The following is a 15871-nucleotide window of genomic DNA, read 5'->3' on the forward strand; positions in this document are numbered from 1 at the left end:
AGATAACTTTCCAAGATAACATAACAGATACACATGATAATGTATATTATTTTTCCAATTATTCAATCTATACCTAAAAAAAAATATTCAATCTTTAAATCTTTATTCTAATAATATTAAATGTACTTATATTTTACTATTTTCTCAGAATATATTTCATAATGTACAATAATTATTTAAAGTATCCTTTGAAGGTAAAACTATATTGTTGGTACACCAGATTACATATCACTCTCCTGGTGCACTCTATAGGAAAACTATTGATGTAACATGTATATAGTGCTGAAATTTAGAAATGTATAATGTATCATGTAACATGTGAAGAAAGTTATTAATCTTCCTCCTCCTCATCAACATCTGTTTCTTCTTCTTCTTCTTCTTCCTCCTCCTCTTCCTCCTTTTTATCTAACATTCCTTTTTCTCCTACAAGAAAAAATTATTTTAGGAAATGTAAAAAAATAAACAATATATATACATTGTAATTATTATATTTTAGAATTATTTAAAAAAATATATTTTTTTCTTTAAGCAATCACCCATTGGTAATGTTGGTGATGGTAAACGCGTTAATTGATAAACCTCTTCTTCTTTGACCGTAGGATCACGAATTTCCATAATCTCTGGTCCGATTTTGTACTGATCTTGAACAGGTGGCATATCAGAAGGACTATAATTATATACGTTGTATTTGTGGCCCCAACCAATATACATAGTAGCGGAGCGTCTGTGAAATAACATCATTAAAATCATATTAGCGTAATTCTATGCGCATTAATTTCCTTATAGTGTAATTATAATTAAGCATAATTTATTTTTTTGTTTTATCATTAGCCGCAAACTTTTGCAGTGGAATGCGATGATCATTGAATACGTGATAAGTTACGCATAAAATAAATTTCAAGTTGTTTTGCATTAAATTTGACGCTGTGTAAAATTTAAATAAAATTGTTTTGTATTTTAATGTATTAATAGTTGGTTCTTAAATTAATTTGAACGTTAATATTGGAAAAAAAAATTAAATGCACTTGCGTACTTTCCTGCCGCAAATGCGAACGCTCCAGGCCAGATATTCGATCTAACTAAAGCTACTGCAATGTCTGGTTGTATGTATGTCGACTGTCTAACAGTCCATGGTATCACGGAGTCAACAATAGCGTCTTCCGATAAAGGAGTTAAGAGAGGCGGTCCAATCTCTTTTTCCATCATCTCCGTTTCATCTTTTTCTACATCTTCTTCTTCCTCTTCGGTTGCTTCCTATGTAATTAAAGCTCCCTATCAAGCAATTTGATGAAGTACTTTTGCAAGTAACGATGAAAGATAGTTTTACAGTGGGAAACTAAAATATTTAATCAACTAACGTCGACAATCTTTTCCTCCTTTTCGAGATTCCACCAGACAGTTCGTCCTTGCTCGAGAATATATGGACTATGATGACACCAATTTGACATGGAGGGATCTACAAGATCCTTGATCGGCAGTGGATCATAATTAATGTTTTCTGACAAATCTTCTTCTGTGTAGACTATATGTAAATAATACTGTTTTTAAATAGTGTATATAGTTAATTTATAACTAATAATTATTGCATCTTTTTCTGTCATTGTCTATTTAAAAGATAATTTATAATAAGAATTGAAAATTCGTTATGTATTACCTTCTTTCCTTTCTTCTTCTATCTCTTCATCCTCGTCTTCTCCACTGAATGTGAAGAAACCAATCGGCGAAACATGAGTGGTCGCACTGATTCTTGCAATTTGTGCACGAAGATAATTTTTCTCAGTACCAGGAAACGGCGGAAAACTATGAATCTGTCTTGGAACAAAAAACAATATGATAAATTAAAGGAATAGCCAAAAGAATAGAATTGATTAATCAAAATAATTTTATTGTAGTTTAAAAGTCGTTCGTTGTTTGATTTTAATAACTGCTTTGAGGTATCTCTCCGCACAATTGCTATATATATATATATATATATATATATATATATACATATATAGATATTGCTTAGAAAATAAATTTTTAATTTATCCATAAATCACTCCGCCATCCTTGTTCATTTACTGTTATCATACATCGTCTCGCAAAACTCTGATATCGTCGCATATATGCATACCGTCACATATTATGAATAACAAAGCGATATGTGGGTTAACTTTATAGATGCTTTATGGACGTGTTCGCAAATAACATCGCTCTAACTAGAGGTCTCCTTCATTAAAAGGCATCACGTACCGGTGTCTCCAAGTTTCCCGTGCAGTATCGAACAATCTGTCGTGCAATTACTATCTGCTGCGGTGTAACCGTCGGAAGTTCGATCCACTCGTCTAACCCAGGCGTGTTGCATACAAAATACACCTAAATACGATTAGCTGTGAGATAGCGAGAGATTATAAAAGATGCGTGCAACGTGACACTGGCCAAATATTAATTCATCACGCGGCCGTCAAATGTCATCTTTGATATTCCGATAATCGAGAACTTATAAATGCGCACCTTTTTATTGAGACCACTCCCAATTCTCTCGATCGGTATTTCTGGCAATGGTCTCCACGGATTAACAGGTAACGATGGAAAAACAAGCTCCAAAGGCTTTCCTTCTGACGTATCCTTGCGCGGATTTTCCGTTGTTTCAACAGTTCCCTCCAAATCTTCCTTCTTGATTTTTCTTTCCGCTTCTTCCGCCGCGAGTTTCACCGCTGTTTCGACTTCAGTTTCCTCTTTTTCTCTTCTAGATTGTATTTCATGTTCCTCCTCCTATTTTTAAAGAAAGTGACATAACATTCTTAGAGAAGATTTTAAGATGTTACGTACATAATAATTGCATTATATGTTATTTATTTAAGAAAAGCTCATATAGCTATTTTAATTCTATGATAAATATTTTCTTCAATTCACATGTTTTTAAGCTATATGGTAGAGAGTATATAACAATAAATTATAATGAATACAAAGAGTAGCATAATCAATTTTCTCAACGTCACTCCATATAATGTCACCAAACATTTTTACGAGACTATATCTATATTTATTTATAAATTAGATTGAATCGCTATATGCAATGTCTTTTGTACGGTACAAAACAAGAGTTTAATAGTATTTTAATATTATTATTTTACCTGCAATCTTCGAGCAAGCTCATCCGCCTGAAGTTCAGCTTCCAGTATGTAATAATTTTTAGGTTTTCCAAGTATTTTACCCCAAAATCTGGTATAGTAATTAATAACAAAAGGATACATTTATTGAATAAACATACAATGGTGCGATATAGTTTTGGAATATGATATAAGCTACATAAATCGAATACCTAATATTTTCAAGCGGTATTGTCGAGGCGAGTTTCCGAATCGATAAATTAAGCAACGCTATTTCGTGTCGTGGCAATCCTACACCCGTCTGCTCGAAGTAGAACAAAAGATCCAACATGTTGGGATGTTTCTTTTTCTTATCGACCTCCTCTTCGTCCCCTATTTTCTCTTGTTCGTCGTCGTCAATCCGCTCTATGCCCTACCACGATTGCAAGAAGATTGAAAGGTAAAACGAAGATTATAGTTTGCCTCGTTTGCGTCATTTGCATATGTATTTATCTGAAGAAAACTTGAAGTGTGTGTCGTGGTTTCATTATCTATTACTTGTCAGACCGCACCTGGAAGAGCTTAATGAGCTTCTTGGCATCGTCGTATTGCACGTGCGGTATGTACAGATCCCGAAGATAATCCGTCTTAGTCTTAAATCTCTCCTCTTTCAATTTTTTACTGTATTCCTCAAAAATATCAACAGCGTTTTGTGGCCGTTCAGCTAGTATTTTTGTCAAAAGCTCCACTAAATGGTCATATCTAAGAATAAAGAAGTAAATTAATAATAATTTATTTACTCCTCTTTAATAACTATTCTTTATTTATATTCAATACACACATTTTCAAGTTTTTATATCATTAAAAAATATTATGTTATTATATGTTTAAAAAATATTATTTCAAAATTAATGCAATACAATCGTTTCTACTACGCTAAATTTTTTCCTGTATATATATATATATATATATATATATATATATATATATATAAAGGAGAAATATAATAAATATGTGGAATATATATATATATATATATATATATATTGAAATATATTGAAAATAATAGTACGCGACACACAAAGGGAATACAATTGTATAGCTTTTATCGCAGGAAATTCAGTGATGCGCGTACAAACTGTCACCCGATTCCGTGCTGTGTTTCTGAAGAAATATCTTCGCGCGTCGGATGTCGTGCTTCACGCTGGGAACGTCGTCGGGAGGTGCTTCTTCTACGATATAAGAATATGCCATTCTTATTATGCTGTTTTTCACGTCTCACCGCATGCAGCTAGCTCTGTAAAATTGCCCGCGATGTCGCATCGCCGGATACTCAGTAATATTATCGCACTAACGTAACCACTACGCAAGCTCTGTCATCATTTGGTAATATATCAACGCCAACTGATTTTTTTTAATCGACGCTGTTCATCCGTTTCTTCCGTTCATCGCCATCCTGTGTCGCGAAATCGCTGCGATTGCTGTTACAAAAATATAAAATCTTATCTAATGACCTAATTATTTCGACACACCACACTGCTAAAAATGCTTTTAATCAGCTTTGTCGAAAGTAGATAGAACGATAGCTGAGATAAATGTCGCCTACGCATTTCTACAAACGGGAATCCATTTCCGAGTGACGATGTAAGAAGCAGACAAATATACAAAAAAATAATTGAAAGAAAGCTCCGTTAAAGTATAAATATATGTACAATACATATATAAAATTATTGAGTTGAATACGTGAAAATAATAGTAGTACTAATAGTAGTAAAAATATATATATATATGCATACATATAATTTGTTTTCAGTATTAGTTTAATATATTTTTTATATATCTGATGTATCTTTTTTGTAATCATATAAATTTAATTATATATTTTCTTTTCTCTGCATCTATTGCATGATATAACAAAATACAATCATTTTCTAGATAATTCTGTAAATAGGTAAGTTAAAAAAAAAATGTGAATGAATAATACGACTCGATAAAGATGAGTCGCACGCGTACAGTTTCTATCAGCTTGCATCCTGGAATATAGTTATCGTCTATCGGGTGTCCTAAATATGACGGACATTTTTCGAGGTCACTGGCTGTTTCCTTTGACGCCCACCCTCTTTTTACAGCGTAGAGCGTGCCCCATCTTCAAAAACTGTCGCAACGATATAAATGTCGAAGCTTTCTGATTGAAAAGTTCTGAAAATCTACGTCGTTAAAAATGGTTTTAGAAATGATGACTTTTATCTTTGCTTATAAATTTGTTTACATAATTATTGAATTGTGAAATAAAAATTTTATATTATATTACTTTAACAGTTATGTTTTTACCTGAAGTTTGGAGCGTTCTTGGAGTAAAAATTAAAAATTTGTTTTAATCAAACAGGATTTATACAAAGAAACACATATGTAGAGAAAGACATAATAAATGCAACAAGAAACGTGCGGATATATCGGGTTAAATGGAGTACTTCCAGGCGTCGACCGATAATAAATCATTATTCACTTACTGTCATGCATCTTAAAGATTGTCCGCGCACTTGTACATTTTGGCACAAAACGCAGAAACAGTCGTTATGATTTTTTTATTTACAAATACAAGTCATCATTACATATATTAGTACGCACTGAGCTTAATTGAGCACTTTTGGGGGCCTCGATTATTAATAAACTAATTTATTCTTACAGTCAAAAATCATAGATATTGTTTTTACATTTGTATATTATTTTTTACTACAAATTACAGGAATCAGCGTTTTTATGAAGATTTGATTCTGCTCTCTTCTTCATCTTTTGTTATTTATTGTTTATTACTTTTAAATTAATTTCTTATTATAATTTTATGGTTTTTTATATAAATATATATTCTCTCTCTTTTATAATTTTTTTAATTAAAGCAATTTTTTAATTATTTTAAATGAACGCTCCAAACTTTATCTGCATAGTTATTAACGTATAATACATATATATGTATATTATATCTATACTGATGTCTGTGTGCGCTGCAATATTTATACATATGCATAACGGCATTATGTCTTTTCCAGATATTATGAATAAAAACTACTATTTTAAAAAATTCTCAGTTGTAGTTTTTAATAACTTGTGTAATTTGGCATACACGTTTGCATAATTTTTGTAAGCTATTATACAAATTGTTTTTCATAATTTTAATATATCAATATTTGCTGAGGCAGCTAAATATATATAGTGATTGACCATAATATATATAATTGTTATTAAATTTACGAATATTTGGAAGAATGGAATTAAAGACAATGATCATGATGATATATTCTTGTTTTTCCGTAAAATTACCAAGCTTCTCATTAGATTCATGCCACAATTTTAATAACACTGCTAATTTACACATATACTTTGTCATATATAAAATTTTCTATCGACATTGCAGCTCGAATATACAGTGCGATGGCGTGCGATGCGTTCGGCTTTAATTACCATTCGTTGTTGCGCCGCCGGTCAACAAGCTGAAATTATGGCTGTGCCCTACCACCCGCGAGGCATTCGGTTGAACACGTGGCAAGCATCAAACACATTGAATTGCGTATAGTCCAGGATTTCGTAATTTCAAGAGTTATAACAGGTGGTGTGTTGGACGAACGTATCACACATCATCTCACGTGTTATGTTCAACATGCTTTTCGGCGAGCCATATATGCAGCTGCGTCACTCCGCATTCCGCTCGGCACTTCGCCGCTGCATAATGCCACGTAATTAACAAAATGGTATGCCGATTAATAAAACGTGAGCGCATGATTGCCCGAGTTGGCATGTATCGGACGGACGGATTCGGAGCAGAACGGATTACCCGATTCGCCGAAATTCAATAGCCGCACCGCCGTTTGACGCGCATTGTTCGCGCGACGGCCAAATGCGTTAATTAACAAAAGGCCGTTAATGTATGAGCGTCTATCGCAGATGCGATTTTCAACCGATAACGATGATAAACGAGTTCGGATAATCCGACTCTCGCCCGTGCGCGGAATAGCGCAATAGTCCGATAGACGACAATCACGATATTTTCCTCGAGCATTCCATTTTCCGCAGCTATCGCGGTTAATGCTGTTACAGTCAAGTCAGTCAAGTGTAAACGTTTTCTTGAAAATAAAAATGAAAATGTTTTAATTAAGTACAAATATAACATATGTGCCAATTTTTAACGTTATTCTTTGCTCTTTGTGGAAATTACTTTATTGAAATGATATGTTAAGTCGTTATCATTATCTTAATAAAATTAATTTTAAATAAAATGTATTTATTTCAAATGTTTTTACCGCGGCTATTATTCAACATAATTTAAAATCTGATTTAACTTAATTTAATTGTTAAATATACTTTATTAATTTTCAAAAATCTTCAAAATTTTACTTGCTTATAAATTAGGCTGTTGAAGCTCTCTGATGCTTTTAAAGGCACTGTTAAAAACAAATCTATATCCAAGATTGATTAAAAAATTCTTATATAAAAGGAAGTCTATATACCTGCACAATTTTGTTTAAAAGTTTTGTAAGTCGTCTAGACTTCCTTTCGTATATAAAAATTTAAAAATTTTTGCAAATCCTGATATGTTAAAAAAAGTAGATAGTGAGCAAAAATATAGTTTCCGAGATTTTTCTTGAAATTTCTTTACACGCTCCACCGACGATGCTCTTAAAGAAGAGCGAAGAACGATAAATTTGTTAATCAAGCGGCATTGGACGCATTTCGAATGTAGACGACGAGTGCCGGAGTTGGTGCTCGTAATTCGTGGGGGCGTTGGAGTATGAATGAGTCCCCACCATTGTCTCTCTCTTCAAGCCATCTCGTTCTCTCGCCAGTCGACCACCCTGTCTCTTACCAGCCCTACTCGTCCCCTCCATATATTCTTATACTCTTCTTTTTCTTTTCTGTCTCTCCTTCTCTCTTTCTCCCTCTTCTCCCCTCTCTCTCGCTCTCTCTCTCTCCCTCTCTTTCTCTCTTTCCCCTTCTTTCTCCTTCGTATCATCACTCTTCTTTGGTCCCTCTGCCTCACACCCACACCGACCGAAAGAGCAGCTCATATCGGGGGTCGGTTCTCTCTCCAAGTTCCGCGCTTCTTTCGGTCAGTTTTCTCCCGTGAGTTGTACGCGCGCGTTCTTTCGTGAGGACCGGCTTCTGTGTCGTAGTCTTTAGGCCCTACAACCACGAGAAACAGAACTAGTTGTGTTGAAATAAGAACTATTCCTCTCGGCATCCTGTGGATACCCGCAGAACAGGAGAGCCGCACTGTTCAACATGCGCCATCGACTTTCAAGGTGCGTTACATACAATAAATAATATATTTTTTTATTTCTATATTAGATTGGTGAGGTAAATAAAGTACCTAAATTATCTTGATTAAATTGATTATCAACTTTCTTTTTGTTGCTCGTTGTCAAGTTGAGGCCCGAATATCTGCCCATGAAATAAAAGTGTATATAAGTAATTATACAAGTAACAAAGTAATTATAAAATTACTTTGTTTATTATAAATACAATATTATTTAATGAAACATTGTACATTGTTTAATAAGTAACATACTTTAATATGCTGTAACTCGCAAAGTATCGAAGCGATTAAAAGATGAACCCTTGTTAAATAATATGCCATTCGAAGTCTTTTTCATTCAAAATAGAAAATTACCCTGCTGTCGGACAGTTACTCTTGCAGTTATTAAAACAATTTAGTATGAAATGCGCAAGTTTACGTCTACTGAATCTTATTATTAAAAGTTTCACTTCTCCCGTCTTGAAATCGTTCGAACTTCGGTAATGTCATTCTAACTTGAAAGTGCAGTCTAACTTATTTGGTGGTAATTACACGGCATTATACAGAAAAGAGGAAAAAATGCAAACGTATTTAATACAGCAATAAAAAATAATTCATTACGCAATAATTGTGTAAAGACATAAAACATCGAAACAAACTGCCCTGAATCCATCTGACCTTAGATTTATACTGTACTTAAAAAAGCATCTTTTTTCTATGATAATTTTTCTATTTTCTCCTTTTTAAGTCAATTTTTTGTAAAATAATTATCATCTTTGTAAGTTACATTAATTCTACCAATTTTATTGTATGTTAGTCAAACTTTGTTTCCATCATTCACTACTTCTGAGATTTCGTTTCTATACTAATATTCTTAAAAAATTTACAATTTTTTTTACATTTTAATCGGTTAAATACTTTATGTTTCGTATTATAGAAAGATAGTGGTAAATTAGTATGGTATTTGTGTGATTTGTCACGAGAAGTAATGTCACTCGTTACTATTAAAGAGTCGTTTCAAAGAACGCCTTACATTATTCATTTGTCGTTTCTACACGGCATTGGTCGATCGTTCGTAAATCGTTCGTTCCTGATTCCCATCGACTCACTCTTTATTAAGACGTTCACGTTTAAATGAATGAGTGAATGAATGGATGAACGGATTTCAAGAAGCCGCGAGACCTCGATCTTTCTTTATCCTTGAGCCTTCCAGTAATGAGATACTGATTTATTACAAATTGCAAATGTACGTTAAATTGTTTACATTTATCCAAAAAGCCTTTTGGATGTATTGTGTTAGCGTACATCATTCTCACGCATATATGTAAAAGAGCTAGACACTTTACATTCTTATAAAAATAATTTTATTTTTAGGTGGTGTAAAATATTGGAATATGTTATCTCCTTTTTTTTTAATATATTGGAATTTCAATTTAAATTCTCACACGCATTTTAGATATTTTTTATTCTTTGTTTGCATTGTACGATCAACAGCATGAAAATAAAAAGTTACCAGTAATGTGTTTCAATTATATTTAGTTCAACAAAAATTAATTAATAGATTGATATTCCTACATATTTTGCATAACAAAAACATAATTTATGCAATGAATTTGATACGATTAATGTAAAATCAGCGTAAACAATTATATATGGAAATATTTTTCAGTATTCCACAGTTTAATTACCAATATTTCCGGTGTACACCTTGCATTTCATTTCTTATCTTACTGTTAATTAGATATATAAATCTAAATGTCCTTGTGTTTGTCTCATCTAGTTTTATGTCCTAGAAATGATGCATGTGCACATTCGAGTGGAACAAATCATTTCCTTCTATATTAAAGCGTATAACATTAAAAAAATAAAAAAAAAATTACTATTCAAAAGTCGTTTTTGTTCAACCCAACTGGCCAAATAATTAATATATTTAAAATTCACAAATTTACTGAATTTTAAATATATTAATTATTTGGCCAGTTGAGTTGAACAAAAACGACTTTTGTTTTGTATTTATTTACTGGCAAAGGAAGTTTCTTATTTTGTAATTACTATTCTCTTTTCCACTGATGTAAAACTACTCATCTTAACTTTATTTGGAAAACAGACATTTTAATGTCATGTGGATTTATCAGTCAAAAAATTTAATGAGATACGAAGTCGCGCGCGATGGGATAAGGGAATAAAAGCGAAATTTGCGGCACCTCAGTATCGGAAGGCCGCAGCCTGTGGTCCATGACCGGTCGACGCAGCCTCCTCCCGGTTCCAGAGAGAATCGGAGTCACGTTCAGTCAGTGGCCGACTCCCGTCCGTGGAGGTGGTGCGCGTTATCGCTCCTTCGGTTCCTTTCCCAACAGTGCGCCGAAAGAAGTTTTCCGGCTTCTGCATATATCCCAAGGCTCATCTTCATCGGGCATGACGAACATCAGGAGCACGTGGTTAGTCAAAAAAAATTTTTTTTTGCGTCACGATTATGCTACGTTTTTTTACATTCAATTTTTGAATGCGTTCTTCAATGCGTGAAGAATATCGAATGTTCGTTTTAGTTTTCTCTTTCTTTTTCTCTCTCTCTCTCTCTCTCTCTCTCTCTCTCTCTCTCTCTCTCTCTCTCTCTCTCTCTTTTTCTCTCTCTCTCTCTCTCTCTCTCTCTCTCTCTCTCTCTCTCTCTTCCTTAGGCTGGAAATCGATTTTCGTTTAGCTCGTTTTTATGAAGCGCACGGAAGTACCCAATTACGAAACCATTTAAAGGGAGGTTTAATTAAAGGCTGAGGTGGTTTTTGCGAGTGATTTGCTTGCTTTCTATCGCGCCGCTCCTACTCAAAGATATAACGCGTAATTAATAATCACGTTGTATACAGAATGTTTATTTGCATTAATGAAGAATTTACCGAATGTTCGCATACTTCACATTCTTCTCAGCTTCTTCTCTCCTTTTCCTCGTTTCTCGTGGCAAATCAAAATTGTATGAGACTATAGCAATACTGTCAAAACTTAATATTGATCGTAATTGTTGAATGAATAAACTGAATTACTACAAAAACGAGTTTCTATTGAGTTCTTATTACTTCTACTAGTTATTACGTCTACGAGCGAATAATTTTAAAATTCTGGTGATTTACACACTTAAATGTATATATCCGCGCTCGCATTTGTAGAATGACTCGTGAAATTCTCGTCACAATTTGAATTATGCCGTAGTTTTCCAAATGGTTCGATCGTTAGATGTGTGTGAAAGTCCGTTTCAGAAAAGTTTTCGTTTCTGCTCGCCTAGCCGCAGACGTTTACGTTTCTCTTCCGACATGCACAATTCGCACATGTCGAGAAACAGGAGATGGTCTGCTCGTGAGTTCTTTGAGACGCGAAGGGCGGATTGGTCGACATGTGTGTCTCCTCCGACCGACTCATTTGTCCAAATAGTTCAGTCAAAATACGATTAGACCTAGAAAAAATTGCAACACAAGATTTTATTACGTCATTGTGTTCAGAAAAATATACTGAACAACATATTCAAATTCCGCCATTTTCCGCTATCCCTAAGTATGTTTTTTATTAACAATTTATAAACAAACTCGTTTTTCTCTACAAATACGATTAATTTTGAAATTTTTGTAGAGATCAAAGTTGTAGAACAGACAAATATCTACAAAAAATGTTCTTATGAGTTTTTCGAAATATCTCATATTATTTGAGATATTTGCAACGGAAGCTCAAAACACATTATAGCGCTGCGCGCTTACGGCCAACATTAGCCAGATAAATTAGCATCTGTTTCCAGGGTGGCCACAAGAAGGCTGTTGGCTCGATTGTCATCCCATTTTTGTTTTTTTTATTGTTTTTGTTTTTAATATATTTTTTTATAATCCTACATATATATACATATATATATATATATATATATATATATATATATATATATATGTATATGTGTGTGTGTGTGTATACATAGACACATATACTAGTATCGAGAACCAATTCAAGTTCCTTGTAGAACTTAGAGAACTAGCAGCGAGAGAGAGAGATCGATAGAGACTGCTGTGTGCTTAATTGTTAGAACTCTCTGCTCCGCTCCGCGCGTAGCCTAGTAGCTCTTGTTGCAAATATCTCAAATAATATGAGATATTTCAAAAAACTCATAAGGACATTTTTTGTAGATATTTGTCTGTTCTACAACTTTGATCTCTACAAAAATTTCAAAATTCATTGTATTTGTAGAGAAAAACGAATTTGTTTATAAATTGTTAATAAAAAACATACTTAGGGATAGCGGAAAATGGCGGAATTTGAATATTTTCCAGTATAAACCAGAATTATGTTATTTTTAAAAAACAATTTCGTATATTCGCACAATGCTGTGGCTACAAACTAGTTATTATCAACTTTTCACGTTTGCGCTCATGCAACGTTTACCACGTTTATACAACGTACATATTTCTCTTGCTTTTAATTTTTTATATAGATGTATAATGTAAATTCGAGAGTTGTATTTTATTACTGTTGTTCTTTTCTCCATCTATTCTGTGCTAAACTATCAGACAAGCTGCCTTCCTGGAATATTGTAATAGTGACAATTAAATTACGTTACAACACATGAATTATTACATATTTACACAAGTCAACGAAAATGTTTTTGCCTTTGATCTACGGTTATAACAGTACTTCACTTGCGGTAGTTCTAAAGGGTTATTGTAACGAGCTTTCAGGTGCCATTCTACTGGCTAGCTTGGCAGGACAATGGTTTATGCTAATTCTTGCTGATTCTATGTAGACGTCTTTCCACAGTCTGTACACAGAATACGTGTGTAATGTGTCAGAATTTAAAATTTAACCAGCATCACAACAGTTACAAACAATGCGAGATTTAAGCATTGCACTTGCGAGTTGTTTCGCTCAATAAAATCACAACTTTTATTTTATGAGAAATCAAAGAAAAAATATGAGTTTCGCGCCTCGTTTGTTTACTTTTTTATTTATCTCATTTATTTATGCACGTTTGTGTAATGGTAAACAAATGTTTTCTGTTTTATTTATTAATTAATTTAATTAATTGTTTTTTTTATTTATTTTATCTATACATCCAATTCTTCCTTTGATGAGATTAACAGAATCTAATAAATGTCTCTTCTTCGAATTATGTATTAACTGCGCTAATGTTTATTACTACTTGCATTCTCGGACGGAGGAAAGGATTCCTTGAGAAGAAGTATCTGTTTGCTGATACATAGCAACATTACAGAGTTTGTCATTTGCGCGATGCCGACACGTGAGAATTATAGTAACCGACGTTCTAATATCTTTTTCGAATTTCAAAAACCCGAGAAACCTACCTTGTGGAACAAAGGGTCGTAGGCTTATACCGAATAAACAATTTAATGTCGGCCGAATAAATACGTTGTTCCACTGGTCCCGCACTGTGTATATTCGCTCATAGAAATTTCCAACGCGGAAAGCACTCTGTCAGGTATACCCGGCCACATATGTTGCAGACAATCCTGCATTTCGTGGCTTATTTTAGTTTCTCTGGTAGAGGGGAAAGGGAGAGAAAGCTGTTATTTCTGTTCCATAAGTTAATACTCCAGGGCACAGCCCTCGCGTGTTTGGTTAAATACCAGGCACTGTTCCGCTGTTTCAAAACACTCGAAAGTATTACGGTTTTGTTTATTGTTAGGCTGTTTGTATAAATGAGATTATCGTACAGGAGGGTAGGAAGGCGCGCTGCGGAAAGTAATTTTAATCACAACTCCCGCGCATTTCTAGATCACGGAAGATACATCGCGCGACGTACGCTCCCCACATTATTCTAACTAAATTTGAATTCATCCTGCAATCTTGCGAGCTATTTGATCGATTGAAATAGGAGTTTGCAAACTTTACGCGTTTGTTAACTTGCTAAAAGGATAATTAATGAAACATCTATATTTTTAAGTGATATAAAACTTTACGCTCATTAAAGTAATTATGTGCTGACATTTGTAAATATAGTACAAATGTATTGCGTGATAAGTTTTTCCTGTCCTTCTCAAATACATATTTGTTTATATAAATTTTACATTTTACATAAATTGTATAAAATTTATTTTACTGCTGCATTTATCCAATTTGCTATACAATTTTTAATATATTTAGAAATTGATCTTATTAAATTCCTGTACACATGCATGCCTTTATGAGAATTAGTACAATATATATGCGCTTTTGCCTAATTCTCACGATGACAGATAAGCCATCAATCCAAATAAATTTAACAAAAAATTTTTTTTATTATTTATACATTTTTTTTTGAACGACATTTTATTATTGTCAATATAAGTCAATATAAAATATTGAAATTGATAGATACTATTATAAATGTATCTTCGTAATAACACACCGTATTCTCATTCGTCCAAAAAAATATTTGTGTGAAAAGAATAGCGATATAATGTAGAACTTTATCAATTTATGGTACATATTATTTGCAAATTAATAATGTTACTATTAGTTCAAATTGGATATTGATTACGGGTGCATATAATAATTATTGTGCAGTTCTTTATTTCTAATCATATTTACCCGTGTTACTTTTGATGAGGAGTAAAAGAAATGTTAATTTATTCTCAGAAGATTTGACCGGATGATTACTCGAAGTAATTGGATTGTTCCTCATCCGTAACGAACTTGATTCAACAGTGCAGTGCCATTTAATACGTTTAAGACTTAAAGACGATGTATACTTTTAATCTAAATAATTAATTTTAAAAAATAACCAAACTTATTCTTCAAAAATCTGACATATAACAATAGATTGTTAAACAAATTACAGAGTATAATTTAAAAAAAAAAAAAAGAAAATACATATCTGTTTCATGTTTTTTTGCAAAGTAGAATGATATTTAACAAACATGATATGAATTATTAATATAGTTTTCCAGTTACAAAAAAAGCTTGATACGTTTTTCTCAGTTTAAGTAATGTTTTTCACCAGCTGTGTGCTAAAACTTCTTTTCACTATTTCGCGTTAACATTGTACAACATAGCTTGAATTATTATTTCCACTTTAAGCATTTACCGTGCAACTGCATTCACAATTTTTGATATCTGCTGGCGCTGACTCGCATAAAATGAAAAACTTGCCGACGCATCTTTGTAAGCGAGAACTCATTTTTTCTCCGTAGATTGTAAAGATATACATTTCTTTTTGTTTTTAATCTTTCCTTTTTTAATATTTTCGCACCTATTTTTTTGTAACTCGGGCGGTAATGTATACGCGCGACATTTTTACGCCCCAAACTGCCCCAAAGCCTTCGTGAATTATTCTTCTAAAAGCAATAGACTGTCGTGATCAATCCGAGAACCTATAGCCTATGTGTTTAGTGATCGAATGTCTCATTCAACTATCTCACGAAGATATTACTATACAAACGTCGTCTTTTACGCGGACGACAACAAGCACAATTATGATTTGCAATTCGACTGTGTGAGTATCAAAACATTCTGAAGCACAAGGATACGATTCCTTGCTAGCATTGTTTGCTCA

At 33.1% G+C, this 15871-nt stretch overlaps 2 protein-coding genes across 7 annotated transcripts in view; one reads left to right on the forward strand and one right to left on the reverse strand.

Moving 5' to 3' along the window:
- Positions 1-192: 192 nt before the first annotated feature.
- Positions 193-4444, reverse strand: Rsph4a (Radial spoke head protein 4a). Its single transcript, XM_077413885.1, has 11 exons — positions 4207-4444; positions 3644-3833; positions 3305-3504; positions 3117-3204; positions 2494-2754; positions 2233-2355; positions 1655-1808; positions 1359-1522; positions 1034-1254; positions 537-724; positions 193-423 (listed from the first exon to the last, which is right to left on the reverse strand). The coding sequence occupies exons 1-11, from the start codon at positions 4323-4325 to the stop codon at positions 332-334; spliced, it is 1800 nt and encodes a 599-aa protein (XP_077270011.1). The 5' UTR covers positions 4326-4444; the 3' UTR covers positions 193-331.
- Positions 4445-8130: 3686 nt separating this feature from the next.
- The window catches only part of Ppn (proteoglycan-like sulfated glycoprotein papilin), a 92130-nt gene continuing 84389 nt past the window's right edge, over positions 8131-15871 (forward strand). For 5 of the 6 annotated variants that reach the window (XM_077413977.1, XM_077413982.1, XM_077413979.1 and 2 more), the window contains exon 1: positions 10568-10796. In XM_077413977.1, coding sequence (XP_077270103.1) covers positions 10594-10796 — 203 coding nt within the window. In that variant the 5' untranslated portion in view covers positions 10568-10593. Of the gene's footprint in view, positions 8366-10567; positions 10797-15871 lie in introns of those variants that run through there. The other variant, XM_077413981.1, reaches the window with a different exon arrangement.

The sequence above is a fragment of the Temnothorax americanus genome, unplaced genomic scaffold, assembly GCF_048541705.1.
Source record: "Temnothorax americanus isolate GAGA-0224 unplaced genomic scaffold, ASM4854170v1 Scaffold34, whole genome shotgun sequence".
In the NCBI taxonomy this organism is placed as follows: Eukaryota; Metazoa; Arthropoda; class Insecta; order Hymenoptera; family Formicidae; genus Temnothorax; species Temnothorax americanus.

Bases quoted from the DNA above. Each gene is read 5' to 3' on its own strand.
- Rsph4a (XM_077413885.1), bottom strand. From the start codon at position 4,325: ATGGCATATTCTTATATCGTAGAAGAAGCACCTCCCGACGACGTTCCC. The intron at 3,834-4,206 runs GTACGCGCATCA...CTTTATTCTTAG, and splicing joins ACGGAATCGGGTGACAGTTT to ATATGACCATTTAGTGGAGC. The intron at 3,205-3,304 runs GTATTCGATTTA...TTACTATACCAG, and splicing joins ATACCGCTTGAAAATATTAG to ATTTTGGGGTAAAATACTTG.